Source organism: Peromyscus californicus, unplaced genomic scaffold, assembly GCF_007827085.1.
Source record: "Peromyscus californicus insignis strain IS unplaced genomic scaffold, ASM782708v3 Scaffold_4__1_contigs__length_199733344, whole genome shotgun sequence".
In the NCBI taxonomy this organism is placed as follows: domain Eukaryota; kingdom Metazoa; phylum Chordata; class Mammalia; order Rodentia; family Cricetidae; genus Peromyscus; species Peromyscus californicus.
Window position 1 is genome coordinate 190,393,424 of NW_026294562.1, and position 19,259 is coordinate 190,412,682.

Consider the following 19,259-nt stretch of genomic DNA (forward strand, 5'->3'; position numbering starts at 1 on the left):
TGTGAGAACACAGGTTTAGAGCTTGGCATTGTTCTCCTGGGAACCAAGATACAAACACACTGAGAGCAACTCAAAGAGGGGTATATATCCTTTTCAAATATTATTAAATATGAATGTTCACTAAAAGTTATTTGCAAACTATGTTGTTTTACTAGTTCTAGTTATAAAGAAAGGGAATCTAAAAAAATATTTCTCAAAGAGTACTCAATATATTCATTTGTGTGTTCCAGAATTTCTAAGTTGTAGTCTATGCTTACCTTGAAAATATAGGTTCACCTGTGTGTGCCTCACAAATGCTCAAATTCAAGGCATGAACCACCATGACACCCAGTAAGATGCTTGGTTCTAATAGGACATGGTTTGTCATAAAATGGACAACTAATATGATTAAAGCTGAAAAGGAGGACATGTTAAATTCCATAGTTTAATCACTGCACATTTTTACATATGATGAATTATCATCCTCTACCGCCTAAATAGATACTGATGTCATTATAATACATGAACATGTATTACTGATAACTATGACAATGCAAAACTTAAAGAAATCAGTGCAAACAGTTTTAGAACAAAGCAGGAAATCTGTGCATTTCTGAAAAATATAGTTTTGATAACTGATAAATATACCTTGTACAACTAAAAGTTTGTGTTATTTTACACCTTCAGTATGACATAGTGTAAATATTTAAAATAAACATTACAGTGCAAAAGTGTTTTCAAATAACTAATAAGCAGACATTTATGTCCTTTAATTTGAAAAAACTAAAAATGGAAAATATCAATAGTAAATTAGAAAAAATGTTAAAAATCTGACTTTTCATATTCTTCTAAAAATGAATTGTTTTAAGTTATTAATTTACAAATGCACACATAACTGATACAACACAACTTGGACATCCTAGGTCAGCCATATTTTTAAGTTAGTGTTGGGGAAAACCACTCTAACACAGTGAGAGAAACTGTCATTATTACTTTGCAGGGAAATTAACCACCATGCACAAAAGATTCTACAGTGTGCATCAACATGTGCTTATGTAGATTAATCTGCTTCAATCAGCTGGTAGACATGTTTTGTACCTATTAGACATTACTCTGTATCTATCAAATATTCATTTACCATCTTCCTAATTTTGACAAGAAAGTAAAATTCAGTTAGAAAATTAGACTACACAAAATTAGTGTCATAGGAAATAATGCTAGCTGCACAACTTATGGTCTTTTGTAATTACACTACTTGAGATAAATATATTTATGCAGCCAAGATGAGGAAAATTAATCTGAATAATCTTTCTTTCAAATTACACACACAGTTCCTCACACTTATGTAAAATTCCATAAAAAGCATGAAATCAGTTGTGAACCTTGAAGTGTATATGTTTGCATGTGTCTCACTCTCTATGAAAAGCACAAACTGAAAATGGCTTGTCTAAATCAAATATGTTATTTGCTTATAGCTTTTATAAGTTTATTTTCTTTTCTTTCTGACTTCATAAGATATCAAATCACATTGACACAGTACTCTCTTCTTGTACATATTAGACAAGCCAGCCACAGAGAGCTCTTTTAATTACAAGTGTGATCTTTGCAGGTGTGGGATTGCTGCTGTGCAACAGGAAGAGGGACTCAGGCTGATGCTCAGTGGTGCCTGAGTTGCTGAGATTGGAAAGCAGAGGAGAAGAGGAGGAACAGGGACACTATCTGCTGTAAAGCAGAAGAGACTCCTTCTGACATGCAAGGTCAAATGTCTGGTAGACCATAAAACACTGTACCTTACATGAAGTAAGCAATGATTCCTAGAGTCAGTTGACTCTTCCACAGAATATTTTATCTAGATGCCAATTTTTATATTTCCCAAACAGCCTTTGGTATGTCCATTTCAAACTAAACCTATTACAATATTTTTATTTCAAATGATGTTTCACCCTTAAACATTTTTTCTCTTCCACTGCTGAACTGATGACTTACTCCACAGCCATATTTCAGCAGACACAGTAATGTCACATGGACAACAATTCATCAGTCCTATATTTGTTTCAAGTGGTTTTCCACCAATTGCCTCCAATCTAATTTCTGAATATATATTTCCATGTTGCCTTTGTTGAGTTCACACTTGAGTGTGAGCTGTACTTCTCATTTTCTGATATTTATTATGTGGTTACCCACAGCTATGTGCATGACATCCTGGGATAAAATACATCTGACTTCTTTCAAATCCTAACATACATGATTGTTTCTCTTTAGCAGACTTGTCAGACACTATGTCTCAATCTTGTATCTTTGAGAATGCCTAGAAACATTTTTCAGGGTCCTCATCACAAAAAAATGTATGCACAGAAACACATTCATAACAATGAACAAACACATTGGATATATACGCAGCAAACAGGTAAACAATACAAATATTAAAAAGAATACAAATACTAAAAGTCATATAAAAGAATCTGAAATAGATGAAGGCATTTCTAAAGCAGAGAGTAGGTCTCAGTGTCTAGTTCTGACATTCCTGCTCCAAAATCTTCAGCAGCAAAAACAGACAATAGTTGTCACCCTACCCACAAAGAAGGAATTTGCTGGCCAATAACTTTAGTGACATCATCCCTTCTCATAGGGGCACAGCTAGACTTCTAGAGTCCCCTCAAATACTCTGTCAATCCTCTATTATATAATCCTTCCCTTGCATTTCTAGCATTGCAAACATCCAAATCCTGAGTAGTTACAGGAATGGCAGAGAATACGGGGGAAATTCCAAGTGTCTACAGCAAAAAAGAAAAATGAATAAAACTCAAATTCCTTCTTCACTTTTGAAAATACAAGAATAATCACTAGGAAGACAGCACCACAAAAAGAGCTAAGAATGGAAGAGAGGAAATGTCTTAGTGGGGTAAAGAGATAATAATACTGTTTGAATATGTACTTCACCTAGGGCATATGAATGCCAAACCTTGGAAAGGAATAAATGAATAAAAGACTTACTCAACCATAAAATCTCTGTTAAATGTAGTCATTCTCCAATCAATTGTTTTGTTGAGCGGGTAAACAGCATAAGCAGGGAAAAATCCAACACTCACCACATTTCCTTCACCAGATAAATGGTAATTCATTCTGACTAAGCACTCACTGCTGCTTCTGTAGGAGCACACAAGAATAAGAATTTGCAAAAAGCAAGAGATGCATATCCAAGATAACAGCATATTAACAAGGTATCTGCCCAATCATGAGTATGATAAGAAGGTTTCTGCATTGTTCAGTTCGTATATACATAGCTCATGTGTGTGTGAGTGTTTGTTTATAATTTTATTGGTGACTGGAGCTATCCCTTGAATCATCCATCCCACATCTTTTCTGACAGGACTCTTCACTCCCCTGTGGAATCATCCAATAATTTCTTCCCTCAGGCACTGAATCTGAGACCTTACATTCAGAATAACAAAAAAACATGTACAAAAATAGTTTTTAGGATCTTCTCCAGCCACAGGCAGTATGATTTCATCCAAGACCATAGGGAACCAGTCCCAAGACATGAAATCCTCTTAGTGGATACTGCCACATACGTGAACCAAGAAACTATCCATGGGAAAGCCATTTATGGTGATACAAACTTTTTTACACCAGATGATACCATGGGATATAAAAAGGGAAAGGGTCAAAAAGGGCCCATGGCAGGTCTGAACAAGTCACAATAGCAGACACCATGTTCTGTAGAACTGGAGACTCTCAATCCTAGTTTTGTTTTCCGTGAGTCACAGAATGTTCCTTTTTCTACAGATGTACGTGTGAACGCCAATATTATGTCCATGTCCCACTCTAAACAGTTTGTGTCTGTTTCTGATAAAACTAATGGTTCTGACAAATTGATTTTTAAATATCAACTTCATGCTAATACAGAAATTGAGTTTCCTGTTTGAGTCTGAACTTTGACTCTCTGTTATATTCTTTTATCCACCGTGAAGCATTGAATCAACATATTTGTCATGATATTCCCTAATCCTAGAACATTGGGTCTACCCATTGTTTATGTCTGAGAGCATAGTTTCATTAAGAATTATAATACCTTAGAAATACATTAGGTTTTTCACCCCTCCAAACACTAAGCAAACCTGTCAGAGAAGGATGCTCTTTCCATAAGCACAGGAATGAGTTGAGTGTGGTGATATTGTTTTCCCAAAAATATTGTGCACCCTAATAAACTTATCTGAAGTCAGAGAACAGAGCAGCCACTAGATATAGAGGCCAGAAAATGGTGGCACACACGCCTTTAATCCTAGCATTCCAGAGGCAGAGAACCCTCTGGATCTCTGTGAGTTCAAGGCCACACTGGAAACAGCCAGGCATGATGACTCATGACTTTAATCCCAGGAAGTGATGGCAGGAGCAGAAAGGTATATAAAGCGTGAGGACCAGAAACTAAAGCTGGTTAAGCTTTTAGGCTTTTGAGCAGCAGTTCAGCTGAGATCTATTCGGGTGAGGACACAGAGGCTTCCAGTCTGAGGAAATAGGGTCAGCTGAGGAATTGCCAAGGTGAGGTAGCTGTGGCTTGTTCTGCTTCTCTGATCTTTCAGTGTTCACCCCAATAACTGGCTCCAGGTTTGTTCTTATTAATTAGACCATTTAAGATTCATGCTACAGTTAAGTCCATGATTCTACTGTATGTGACATGACAACCATGATGCATGCTAACGTAAAGGTGACCACAATGAAAACTATGCACAACATAGAATGTGAATCATTGTGGAAATAATGGCTTCCTCTTGATAGTAGTGAATCGATATTACTGGGCTAAGTTAGAGGAGGTTCACTCTCCTTCTTGCCCTCGTCTACTTTTGTAGTTTGGCTGCAGGAGACCTTCCCGCCACTCTACCTCCACTCCGTGAGGATTCCATGGTTTGAGTAGGATTGTACCACCCCTAATATTTGTTGGCCAATGCTCTGATTATCTTTGTCATGCTGGCTCAGGTAAGATAAATTATCAAAATTCTTTTGATTTGAACTTCCCTTATAGCTAAGAATGATGATTCTTTTTGGAGATTACTTGACCATTTTTTCTTCTTTTTATAGCTCTCTGTATAGGTCTCAAGCCCACTTTTTTGAATTGGTCATTTGTTTTTTGTTTTATTTTTGTTTTTTGACTCTGCAGTACTGTGGGTCTTCTTTTTACCTGGTGGATTGTTCCTTTAGCCATGTAGAAAATAGTTTTATGAAATTCTACTTGTAGGCTGATGGCTATAATTTTTGGGCAAATGGAGGCCTATTCAGAAAGTCCTTTCCTATGTGAATATCATGTAGGGTACTGCCCATGCATCCTTCTAGCAGTTTCAGGTTTAGGTCTCTAATCAATTTGGAGTTTGTTTTTATGTAAGGTGACAGACACTAGTCTAATTTTATTCTTCTGCATGTGGATATCCAATTTTCTCAGCACTATTACTTGAAGATGTTTTCTTTTCTCTAGCATATGTTTTTGACATCTTTGTCAAATATGTATGTTTTCCTGCCAGTGGATAATGTTTTTATTACTATGGCTCTGTGATTTATCTTAAGATCTGGCATGTGATTACCTCTGTATTGTTCTTTTTTAATTATTTGGGCTGTCTGGGGCTGTTTGTGAGTCCATATGAATTTTAGGATAATTTTTTTGCTGATTGTGTAAAGAAGGCGATGGCGATTTTGATTGGGATTGCAGTAACAAAATACCTTTTGGTAAAATGGTGATTTTCACAGTGTTAATTTTACCAACCAATGAACATGGGGTGTCTTTCTATTTTCTACTGTCTTTCTCTGTCTCTTTCTTAAGAGGTTAGAAGTTTTCATTGTAGAGTTCCTTCACTTCTTTGGTTAGATTTATTATTAGTTACTGAGACTCTTGTGAATGGGAGTATGTTTATGAATTTCTTCTCTGTGCATTTGTTATTGATGTATAGAAAAGATATTTACTTGAGCAAGTCAATTCTCTGTCTGCCCAAATTGCTCAATCAGTTGATCATTTCTAGATTTTTTTCTGTAGAACTTTTGGCATCTCTACTGTATAGCATCATGTCATTCACAAATATGGATACTTTGACTTCTTTTTCTCTCTGTGCCCTTTTGAATTTCTTCTCTTGCCTTCTTGCTCCAGGTAGTACTCCAACACAGTTCTGTAAAGCAGGGGAGAAAGTGGGCATCTCTGTCCTGTTCCTGACTTCAGTATCAATGCTTCATGCTTTTTTCCATTTGGGATGAGGTTGCCTGTGGGTTTCTCATATTTAACTTGTATTGTGTTGAGTTGTTTCCTCTAGCCCTACATTCTCTAGGACTTTTATCCTGAAGGCATGTTGAATTTTGTCACAAAATTTTGGAATGACTATATAATTTTTGCTTTTAAGTTTTGTTTATGTGGTTTATTACACTTATTGACCTGCATATGTTGAACCATCTTTGCCTTTCAGGGATAAAGTCAGCTTTGTTATGATGTATATCTGATTGCAAGTATTTCATTGTGTTTTTCAGTCTATGTTTATCAGGTATATTTGACTGTACTTTTTGTTGTTGCTGTTTTAGGTATTAGATTGATACAGATCTTGTTGAAGGAGTATGAGCAGTGTTTCTTCTGTTTTATATTTTGGATTTTCAGAAGTACTGGCTGTAGAACTTCTTTGAATGTCTGGTAGGATTCTGCTATGAATCTATCTGACCCTCAATTCTCCATAGTTGGAAAGATTTTTCAATCTCTTCATTTGCTATAGGTATGTTTAGGTTGTTGATTTTTTTCTAATTTTAATTTTTGTGGTTTGACTAAATCTAGACATTCATCCATTTTTAAGGTTTTCTATAATGCAGGTTTGGAAAATATTCCTGTTAAAGAACAATACTTAACTTTATATGGAAAAAAACCCTAGGATAGCTAAAAGAATCCTGGATAATAAAACAACCTCTGGAGGCATCATGATCCCCGACATCAAGCTCTACTATAGAGCTATAGTAATAAAAACAGCTTGATACTGGCATAAAAACTGACATGTGGACCAATAGAATCAAGTTGAAGACCCTGACATTAATCCACACACCTATGAACATATGATTTTGACAAAGAGTCCAAAACTGTACCATGAAAAAAAGAAAGCATCTTCAACAAATAGTGCTGGTATAACTGGATGTCAACATGCAGAAGATTGCAAATAAATCCATATCTGTCACCATGCACAAAACTCAAGTCGAAGTGGATCAAAGACCTCAACATAAATCCAGTTACACTGAACCTGAAAGAAGAGAAAGTAGGAAGTAGTCTTGAACACTATGGCACAGGAGACTACTTCCTAAATATAACACCAGTAGCACAGGCACTGAGAGCAACAATTAATAAATGGGACCTCCTGAAACTGAGAGGCTTTTGTAAAGCAAAGGACATGATCAATAAGACAAAATGGCATCTACAGAATGGGAAAAGGTCTTCACCAACCCCACATCTGACAGAAGGCTGATCTCCAAAATATAGAAAGAACTCAAAAAGCTAGACTTTCAAAATACCGAACAACCATAATAAAAAATGGGCTACAAAGCTTAACAGAGAATTCTCAACAGAAGAATCTCAAATGGTTGAAAGACATTTAAAGAATTGTTCAACATCCTTAGTCATCAGGGAAATGCAAATAAAAACAACTCTGAGGTACCATCTTACACCCATCAGAATGGCTAAGATCAAAAACACTGAAGACAGCTTATGTTGGAGAGGATATGGCGCAAGGGGAACACTCCTCCACTGTTGGTGGGAACGCAAACTTGTACAGCCACTCTGGAAATCAGTATGGCGGTGTCTCAGAAAATTGGGACTAAGTCTTCCTCAAGACCCATCTATACAACTTTTGGGTATATTCCCAAGGAATGCTCAATCATACCACAAGGACACATGTTCAAGTATGTTCATATCAGCACTATTCATAATAGCAAGAACCTGCAAACAACCTAGATGCCCCTCAACTGAACAATAGATAAAGAAAATGTGGTACATATATACAATGGCATACTACTCAGCAGTAAAAAACAATGATATCATGAAATTTGCAGTGAAATGGATGGAACTAGAAAATATCATCCTGAGTGAGGTAACCCAGACTCAGAAGGACAAACATAGCATGTACTCACTCATAAGTGGATACCAGATGTGAGGAAAGGGATGGCCAGACTGCAACCCACAGCTCCAAAGAGGCTATCTAACAGGGAAAGACCCTAGGAGGGATACAAGGATGACCCATCAAAGGAGAAGTGGATGAGATCTACATGAGCAGAATGGGTGTGGGGGGTAGAGGGCAAGGAGTGGGGAATGAGAACATAGGGAAATGGGAGGGTCGAGCTGGAACAGGGACAGAGTGGGAGAGCAGGGATGGAGGTACCATGATAGATGAGGACATCATGGGAAAAGGAAGAGGCAGGGTGCTGGGGAGGCTCTCAGGAACCCACAAGGATGACACCACCTTGGACTGCTGGCAGTGGTCTGGACTGGTCTACTCTGGTGACTGATCTAGCAAACACCCTAACCATCATCATAGAGCCTTTGTCCAGTGACTGATGGAGGCACCATGGCTAGGCACCAAGCTGAGCTCCGGGAATCCAATTGATGAGAGAGAAGAAGGATTCTGCAGGAGGAAAATGTTGAGATCATGAGTGGAAGAGCAGAGATGACCGGCCACGCTATTGGAGAACCATGAACTATAGAGTAGTGGCTGTGAAGCCCCCATGAGACTGGACTAGGCCCTCTGGATACAGAAGATGCTTGTTTGGCTTGAACTGTTTGGGGACCACCGAGGCAGGGGGATCAGGACCCATCCCTGGTACATGGGCAGGCTTTTGGGAATCTGGTGCCTGTGGTATGGTACCTTGCACAGCCTTGGTACAGTGGGAAGGGGCTTGGACCTCCCTAGGCTCAGTGTGCAGGGCTCTGCTGACTCCCCATGGGAGACCTTGATTTGTGGGATGTGGGGATGTGGGGTGGCTTGGGAGGAAGGGCTGGGAGATGGGAGGAGGGGGGAGGTGGGATCTGTGCGTGGTATGTAGAGTGAGTAGAAAATTTAATAAAGAAAAATGGAAAAAAAAAAGAATCTTAACCAGATGTAAAACATTTTTATTTTGTTGTGAAAAAGGATCAGTCTTTATAAAAAATGGAAACATTCTCTCTCTTTCTCTCTCTCTCTCTCTCTCTCTCTCTCTCTCTCTCTCTCCCAGAACTCTAACTGTCCCTTTAATTAGGCTCTCAATAAATCTTTCTTTCTCTCAAAAAAAAAAAGAAAAGAAAATATCCCTGTTGACTCTGAGATACCATCTTACACCTGTCAGAATGGCTAAGATCAAAAACACTAATGATAGCTTACATTGAAGAGGATGTGGAACAAGGGGAACACTCATCCACTGTTGGATTTACTATCCTTTCTCCTATAAATCAGCATAGATATGACATTTGTTAAAGTGATCAAATGTTGATTTTATTTTTAATTAACATATACTAATATTACTGAGAACCCTGCAATATGAAACTTGAAGAAGTTGGTGAAAACATTTCCAAATAAAATTTACAGTATTGAATTTTTCTGAAAAATATTAGTTTTGATAACTAATTATCAACAATATTTTAAATTGGTTGATAATAGCATCAGACTATAAACTTGTCAGTAGGAAAGGATGGAACTGGAAAACTTCTTGTGTGAGTTTTAACTTATTATTGTTTCACAACATTTCCATTCAACAGCAGGATAGATGAGATAAACTCCTTAATTTTCTAATTAACATTAATGAAAGTAAAGCACTCTATTAATTTGATATTAACTTATTCTTTGATTTTTATGAAAATTCAAATCCCTGTGAGCCCTAATTAGCACTGAAGAAGGGTGATACACTTTAATAAACGCTATCTTTTTCTGTAATGTTGATTGGGGACATATGACTAGAAAGAAGAAGAAAATAAACAATTTTATACAAGTGAAAGTTCACATTATTTTAGATCTTCAATATGAAATATCAAGATTAACTTAAAGTAAACATCATGTAGTAAAACTCTTTCAAATAAAAGTGAGCAAATATTTATGTGAATCATGAAAATATCCATGAAAGAAAAAATCTACAATGAAATATAAGTATTAATACCCAACTTATCACAGTGTCTTTTCTTCTAATACATGAATAGTTATCATGTTACTAATCTATAAATGCACATATAGTTTACAAAAGCCAACTCTGAAATATCAAATTAGCCATATTTTTTAATATTAAGAAAGTTTCTGCCGGGCGGTGGTGCTGCACGCCTTTAATCCCAGCACTCGGGAGGCAGAGCCAGGCAGATCTCTGTGAGTTCGAGGCCAGCCTGGGCTACCAAGTGAATCCCAGGAAAGGCGCAAAGCTACACAGAGAAACCCTGTCTCGAAAAACAAAAAAAAAAAAAAGAAAGTTTCTATTTATTTTAAATACCAACCACAGATCCCCCCTCCTCCCTCTTCCAGCCCCCCCAGCCTTCCCTCCCAACCCTCACCTATTCCCACCTCCTCCAAGTCAAGGTCTCCCATGGGGAATCAGCAGAGCCTGGTACATTCAGTTGAGGCAGGTCCAAACCCCTCCTCCCTACTCCAAAGCTGGGCTAGGTGTCACATTTTAGGCACTAGGCTCCAAAAATCCTGCTCATGCACCAGGGATGGATCATGATCCCCCTGCCTGGGTTCCCCCAAACAGTTCAAGCTAAACAACTATTTCACCTATCCAGAGGGTCTATTCCCGTACCATGTGGGCTCCACAGCTATCAGTCCACAATTTATGGGTTTCCACTAGTTTGACTGGCCTTCTCTGTATGTTTTCCCATCATGACCTCGATGTCCCTTTCTTATAGACTCCCTTCTCTCTCTCATCTATTGGACTTCTGGAGGTTGGCCTGGCACTCAGACGTGGATCTCTGCATCTGCTTCCATTAGTAACTGGATGAAGGCTATATGATGACAGTTAGGGTATTCACTAATCTGATCACTGGAGTAGACCAGTTCAGGCACCCTCTTGACTATTTCTAGCTGTCTAAGGTGGGGTCATCCTTGTGGATTCCTGGGAACTTCCCTAGCACACTGTTTCTCCCTAATCCCATAATGTCTTCATTTATCATGGTATCTCTTTTCTTGCTCTTCCACTCTGTCCCTGTTCCAGGTCAAACCTCCCATTTCTTTATATTCTCATCCCCCATTCCTTGTCCTCCATTGCCCACCCTCACCCCGAGTTTGCTCGTCTGTTGAGAATTCTCTGTTTAGCTCTATAGCCCATTTTTTAAATTGGATTGTTTTGTATTTTGATGTCTAGTTTTTTGAATTCTTTATATATCTTGGAGATCATCCCTCTGTCAGGTGTGGGGTTGGTGAAGATCGTTTTCCATTCTGTAGGCTTTGCCCTACAGAAGCTTCTTAATTTCAAGAGGTCCCATTTCTGAAACCCTTAAAACTAATTTGTGGTGCTCTACTCACAACTCCAGGGAGGCTACCTAGAAAACAGGACCCTAAGAAAGACACAGGGATCACCCAACCACAGAGAAATGGATGAGATCTACATGAGCAAACTGGACGTGAGGGGGGGTAATGAAGGGCAAGTGTTGAGGGAAAGAGAGCTTAGGGGAGTGGGAGATCCCAGTTGGATCAAGAACAGAGATGGAGAACAAGGAAAAAGAAACCATGATTAATGAAGACCCCATGGGAATAGGAAGAAGCAAAGTGTTAGAGAGGTCCCCAGAGATCCACAAAGATACCTCCACAATAGACTAGTGGCAATTGTCAAGAGAAAGCCCGAACTGATCTACTCTGGTGATAGGATGGCCAAACATCCTAAATGTCCTGGTAGAACTCTCATCCAATGACTGATGGAAGCTGATGCAGAGATCCATGGCTACACCCCAGGTGGAGCTTCAGGAGTCCAATTGTTGAGAAAGAGGAGGGATTGTATGAGTGAGAATTGTTGAGACCATGATTGGAAAAAGCACAGGGACAAATAGCCAAACTAGTGAAAACACATAAACTATGAACCAATAGCTAAGGAGCCCCGAAGTGAGATAGTTGATTAACTTGAACGGTTTGGGAGGCCCCCGGGCAATGGGACTGGAACCTGTCCTTAGTGCATGAGCTGACTGTTTGGAACCTGGGGCCTATGCAGGGACACTTTGCTCAGCCTGGGTGAAGGGAGGAGAGGACTGGACCTGCCTTGATTGAATCTACCAGGCTGAGCTGAATCCCCAGGGGAGTCCTTGCCCTGGAGGAGATGGGAATGGGGGTTGGGCTGGGGGGATTGCAGGGGGGTGCTGGAGGAGGGAGGACAGGGGAATCCATAGCTGATATGTAAAATTAAATTAAATTATAAAATAAATTAATGTAATTTTTGAATATTATTCTATATCAGGATATTACAAAAAGAGTAGGATAGTAGGTTATTAATTTGGGTCTTTATTTTATGATCCAGTTTCAAATATCAGTTTATCAGATCCACCAATTTGCGGCTAATTACATGAAGCCTGGGTTTGAAATTCAGTGAAATCTTTCAAATGCTCAGATGTAACCTGGCCTCCTGACTCTCTGCTCACAGCTTTCTATGACTGCAACAGGTAAACACATTCAGCTACTCATTTCTACAAAGTTCATCAGTTTTGATAAAGTGAGGAACATTCTTTCAATTCACACCAGAGGTCGGGCAAAACATTCAGTTTTAGTAACAAAATTGAATAAAATTCACATGGTGTTTCAGAAACACATTAATATATTGACACAGTTAGTACACTAGAAGGCAAAGCTACAAAATATTTTTTGAAAACCATCAAGTGACTTACAAGGCTCTGCAACTTGTTTGGCATCACTGATTGGTGAGATGAATCTTTATTAAAATAAAACTTTCAAACTAGGAATGATCCAAGTGAAAAACATGTAAGATTGCATTTCATAAGCAAATTCGTTCAATAAGACCACAATAATAGTAGGTATCAAAAAAGGAAACAGAAATGCAATGTATATCTCAAAATGAAAAATCTGGTGGCTATAGATGAAATTAACATAATATAATTAAAGAACTAATAGCCAATACCATCAAATGCTAAATTATAATCTATATGTGACAGTCTAAATGGTACAGAATAGGTTTCAGGATTTCCATTTAATTTCAGAAACATGTGAGCTAAGCTTCAGAAGGGTTTTTTATATTAGAATGTGTTCAGTCACTGATGTGATTAAGTGAGTTACTTTCTGGCCTTGATAATACAATGTAGCACTTAGGTCCAAAGATGAGGCCCAGGATTCTTGCACTGGAAACCAAAATGGAGAAGACTTCCACAGCCACCATGGCCCTCATTTAAGTGATGTGGTAGCTAGAGAAGGTGACCAAAACACCACAGAACACCAGTATGCTAGAAGCCAGAAACTTGGTTTTGCTGAGTTTATCAGGAAGATTCTTGGATGAGAAAGCCATAAGGTAGCTCCCTAGGGACACAACGCCTAGGTAACCCAAGACACAGTGGAAGGCAAAAGCTGAGCTCTTATTGCACATGACAATGATGATGTGTCCATGCTAAGAGTGAGCATCTGTGTAAACAAATGGAGAGGTTGCCAGCCATATTGTAGAGAGAAGTTGGGTCATGGTACAGAGGGGAATGGTGATGTTAGGAGACCCTGATATCATTAACTACCTTATCATGCTTCCCAGAACAGTGACCTTGAAGGACTTGACTATATTTGCAGTTTTTGTCTACACTGCAGATAGAGCCACAGTGAAGAGAAGTCCAAATACATTCTGCTGCAGGATACAGGTGGCTGTGTTGGGATGACCAAGGAAGAGCAAGGGATCTCTTTGTTCTTCAGGAACAAATATATAAGCATTTTCTAGAGAGTAATTCAACTTTCCATTCTACTTCATGGTGCCAAAATTAATCAGCCTTGATGGTTTTCTCTATTGTTATATATATGATTTCTTTACATATAAGGACATGGATGTATCTGTTTTTTAAATCATTAGATCACTGAATCACATTCCATGAAACTACTTTGTCTCTGATACTATGTCTTTATAAAATACATCTGTACTCTTAGCAGGACATGTCTCTTCAGTATAATGGAGAGAATGCTCTATGAAATCCTTTTCCTGTAATTATCTTCTTAAATATATTTTCCAAATGCACCTTCTTAAATATATTTCCCAAAAATATTCACAAAATTCATTGTATTTTTTTCATTGTGCTCATTCTTTGAAGGAGCCTGAGAAAATTAGTATTTTATTTTTTAGAAAGATTGAAACACTTTATCAGTGAAACTGTGCTCATAACATTTTGTACAATATTTAATTCATACATACAGAACAGTTCATATGTTCACATGTCTTCATGGAACAGTGCTGAACACTCTGACTTTGATAGCTTGTGAATTTTATCTTAAATTACAATGTATGAATTTTAATTCATCCATGCTACATTTCACCATGTTAATCATATACATGTTTCTGCAATATTTTGTTTTTCAAAAGTTTTAACTTTATTTTTGTTCATATATCTTTTAACAGATTATAACAAATGAACAAAAATAAAACCACTAAAATTTTGACAATGGAAGACACAAGAATTCAAATCCAAAACTTAGTGACAAGTCTTACCAAAAGAAACACTTGACAAGATATGAACACTTGAAGACCAGCAAGATGAATTTAAGAATTCAAACTACACCAATACAAACCTTATTAAAAGTCCCAATTACAAACTATGGACACAAGAGAAGAAAGTAGGCCCATCAAATTTACCAAGAGTGTATTATATTAAATTATAGCAGAAAATAAAATTATAGCAAAGAATATTTAAGACACACTAGGAAAATTGGGCCATCTTGAGACAGGGAGTTAAATGTAAAAATAGAGAGTATCAGAAGAAATTTGCACTTGTTATATTTTACTGAAAGCCTGAAGTGTACAGAATAAAGAGAAGAAACCGAAAGTTGCAGGAGAAACGTCCAGTTTTGTAGGAAGGCTTCATCTTGATAAAAGAACATTCATCTATAGATACTCTAAATGGAGGTCACATCAGTGACGTATTTCAAACATATCAAGATATAATGGCCAAGCCCATTACTATACCTAGCTAAGCTATCCTTCATAATTGAAGGGGCAGAACAAGATTTAATGATGAATACAATCTACAGAAATTCATTTCCACTGGAACAGCACCATGGAGGTTATCAGCAGTAGGAGTTCCCAGGTAGAATTTTTGGGGTCACTTATGTATGCTTATGTACAATATCATATCATATCATATATCATATTGTCTGAAATAGTGAAAGCTTGACTTTTTACTTTCCAATTTCTATCCCTTTGATCTCCTTTTGTTGCCTTATTGCTCTAGCTAGATCTTCAAGTATTATGTTGAATAAATGTGGGGAAAGTCTTAGTCCTAATTTTAGTGGAATCACTTTGAGTTTCTCTCCATTTAATTTGATGTTGGCTGTTAGCTTGTTGTAAATTGTCTTTATTATGTTCAGATATGTTCCTTGTATTCCTGTTCTGTCTAGGACCTTTATCATGAAGGGGTGTTAAATTTTGTCAAGGGCTTTTTCAGCATCTAATGAAATGATCATATGTTTTTTTTTTCCTTTCAGTTTATTTTTATGGTGTATTGAATTGACAGTTTTTTGCATGTTGAACCATCCTTGCATCCCTGAGATGAAGCCTACTTGGTCATGGTGGATGAATTTTTGATGTGTTCTTGGATTTGGTTGCCAATATTTTATTGAGTATTTTTGCATTGATGTTCATGATGGAGTTGGTCTGTAATTCTCTATCTTGGTTGCACCTTTGTGTGGTTTGGGTATCAGGGTAACAGTAGTCTCATAAGAGGAATTTGGTAATGTTCCTTCTGTTTCTATTGTGTGGAACAATTTGAAGAGTATTGGTATTAGCTCTTCTTTGAAAATCTGGTAGAATTCTACACTGAAACCCTTTGGTCCTGGGCTTTTTTTCATTGGGAGACTTTAAATGACTGTTTCTATTTCCTTAGGGGTTATTGGTCTGTTTAAATAATTTATCTGGTCTTGATTTAACTTTGGTATATGGTAAGTATCCATAAAATTGTCCTTTTATTTCAGATTTTCCAATTTTGTGGAATAGAGGTTTCTGAAGTATGACTTGATGATTTTCTGGATATCCTCATTTTCTGTTGTTATGGCTCCCTTTTCACTTCTGATTTTGTTAATTTGGATACTCTCTCTCTCTGCTTTTTTGGTTAATTTGGATAAGGGCTTGTCTATCTTGTTGATTTTCTCAAAGAACCAGCTCTTTGTTTCATTGATTCTTTGTATTGTTTTCTTTGTTTCTATTTCATTGATTTCACCCCTCAATTTGATTATTTCCTGGCATCTATTCCTCCTGAATGAGTTTGTTTCTTTGTATTCTAGACCTTTCAGATGTGCTAAGTCACTAGTGTAAGATTCTCCATCTTTTTTATGTGGGCAATTAGTGCTATGAATTTTCTTCTTAGCACTGCTTTCATAGTATCCCATGAGCTTGGGTATTTTGTATGTTCATTTTCATTGAATTCTAATGAATTCTCTAATTTCTTTCTTTATTTCTTCCTTGACCCATTGGTTATTCATTTGGGCATTATTCAGTTTCCATGAGATTGTAGGCTTTCTGTAATATTTGTTGTTGTTGAAACATAACTTTAAGCCATGTTGGTCTGATAAAATACAGGATGTTTTTCCAATTTGTATCTGTTGAGGTTTGTTTTGTGACCGAACATGTGGTCATTTTCTGAGAGGGTTCTATGGGGTGCTGAGAAGAAGGTATATTCTTTTGTGTTAGGGTGGAATGTTCTGTATATATATATGAAGTCCATTTGAGTCATAACTTCTGTTAGGTCCCTTATTTCTCTCTGAAGTTTCAGTCTGGCAGATCTATCCAGTGGTGAGAGTGGGGTGTTGAAATCTCCCACTACTAGTGTGTGTGGTTTGATGTGCCATTTAAGCTTTAGTAATGTTTCCTTTTAAAATGTGGATGCCCTTGTACTTGGAGCATAAATGTTCAGAATTGAAACTTAATCTTGGTGGATTTTCCCTATGATAAATATGTATTGTCCTTCCCAATCTCTTTCAATTGTTTTTAGTTTGAAGTCTATTTTATTAGATATTAGGATGACTACACCAGCTTGCTTCTTAAGTCCATTTGACTGGAAAAGTTTTTCCCAGAATTTTACTCTGAGGTAATGTCTGTCTTTGAAGTTGAGGTATGTTTCTTGTATGCCGCAGAAGGATGGATCCTTTTTTTTTTTAATCCACTCTGTTAGCCTGTGTCTTTTTATAAGCAAATTGAGACCATTGATATTAATGGATATTAATGACCAGTGATTGTTAATTCCTGTTTTGTTTTGCTTTGTTTTTTTTGGTGGTAGTGTTGTATGTTTCTCTTCTTTGGTGTTTTTTGATGTCAGATTATCTATTGCCTATGTTTTCATGGGTGTATCTAACTTCCATAGGTTCGATTTTTCCTTCTAGTGCTTTCTATGGGGCTGAATTTGTGGATAGGTATTGTTTAAATCTGGTTTTTATCATGCAATATTTTGTTTCCTCCATCTGTGAAGATTGAGAGTTTTGCTGAGCATAGTATTCTGGGTTGGCAGCCATGGTCTCCTAGTGTCTCCATAACATCTGTCCAGAACTTTCTGGCTTTTAGAGTCTCCGTTGAGAAGTCAGGTGTTATTCTGATGGGTCTGCCTTTATATGTTACTTGGCCTTTTTCCTTTGCAGCTCTTAGTGTTTTTTCTTTATTCTGTATATTTGTGGATTGATTGTTATGTAGCAAGAAAACTTTTTTTGGATCCAGTCCATTTGGTGTTCTGTAAGGTTCTTGTATTTTCATAGGCATTTCCTTCTTTAGGTTGGGAAAGTTTTCTTCTATGATTTTGTTGAATACATGTTCTGTGCCTTTGAGTTGGTATTCTTCTCCTTCTTTGATCCCTATTATTCTTAGGTTTGGTCTTTTCATGGTGTTCCATCTCTCTTCCATCTCTTGCATTCTGTTGGTTATTCTTGCAGCTTTTGTTCCTGTTTGTTTGCTTGTATTTTCCATTTTTAGTATTCCCTCAGTTTGTGTCTTCTTTATTGCCTCTATTTCTGTTTTCAAATCTTGAATTGTTTTCTTCACCTGTCTAATTACTTTTTCTTGGCTTTCTTTAAGGGGTTTATTGATTTCTTCCAAATTTTTGTTCGTCTTTTCCTCAATTTCTTTAAGGGAATTTTTCATTTCCTCTTTAAAAGCCTCTCTCTTATCTTCTTACAGTCATTTTTTAAAGATTTATTTATTTATTTATTTATCATGTCTACAGTGTTCTGCCTGCATGCTTTGCCTGAAGGCCAGAAGAGGCCATCAGATCTCATTATAGATGGTTGTAAACCACCATGTAGTTGCTGGGAATTGAACTCAGGACCTTTGGAAGAGCAGCCAGTGCTCTTAAACACTAAGCCATCTCTCCAGCCCCTTACAGTCATTTTTAAGGTTGATTTCTTTTGCTTCTTCTGTGTTGGGATGTTCAGGTCTTGCTGGTGTAGAACCACTAGGTTCTGATGGTACCATATTGGTCTTTATGTTGTTGACTGTATTTTTCACTGGCGTCTAACCATTTCTTCCTCCACTCCATGCAAGTGGTATCTGTGTCTGAGGGAGACTCTCTTGGTCAGATTGATACTCTATTTCTTCCTCCACTCTGTGCAAGTGGTATTTGTGTCTGAGGGAGACTCTTTTGGTCAGATCAATACTCTTGGTCTAATGGGAGCTCTTGTTCTAATTTGGGATCTTGGTCCAATCTGTGCTGATGGATTCTGTGTCTCAGTGAGCATCTCTTAGTCCAGTGGGCATCAGTAGGCTCTGTCTCAGCTATTCCCAATTGGTGCATGGCGAGCTTATGACTCTGGTGGTCACTGTTTCCAATCACTGCAGGGTGGGCTTATGACTCTGGTAGTTACTGGTGTCTTAGGTGATGGTTAGCTTGGTAAGGGGACAGGAAAAGAGGCAGCTTCCCTGTCCATGGGCCTCCAATAGCTGGGAGGAGGGGCACATATTGTGCCCCAGGGGCCTAGAGGCTAGAGACCTGGTCTGCCCAGTTAGGAGATGGGGCCTTTTCTGTTTCCAATCAGTGCAAGGTGGGCTTATGGCTCCAGTTTTCACTGGTGTGGCAGGGGATCAAACTATCAAACTTTTAAAAGCACAAACTGACATTAACACATAACTTTCAAAAAATAGCTGAAGATCAACAATCTCATTCTCTGATC

The 19,259-nt window shown here is 37.7% G+C and overlaps 1 protein-coding gene across 1 annotated transcript in view; it reads right to left on the reverse strand.

Moving 5' to 3' along the window:
- The window catches only part of LOC128095036 (vomeronasal type-2 receptor 116-like), a 42,324-nt gene extending 33,278 nt beyond the window's left edge, over positions 1-9,046 (reverse strand). The window contains exon 1 of the mRNA XM_052713697.1: positions 2,974-9,046. Coding sequence (XP_052569657.1) covers positions 2,974-3,191 — 218 coding nt within the window. The 5' untranslated portion in view covers positions 3,192-9,046. The remainder of the gene's footprint in view (positions 1-2,973) is intronic.
- Between the last annotated feature and the right edge of the window lie 10,213 nt (positions 9,047-19,259).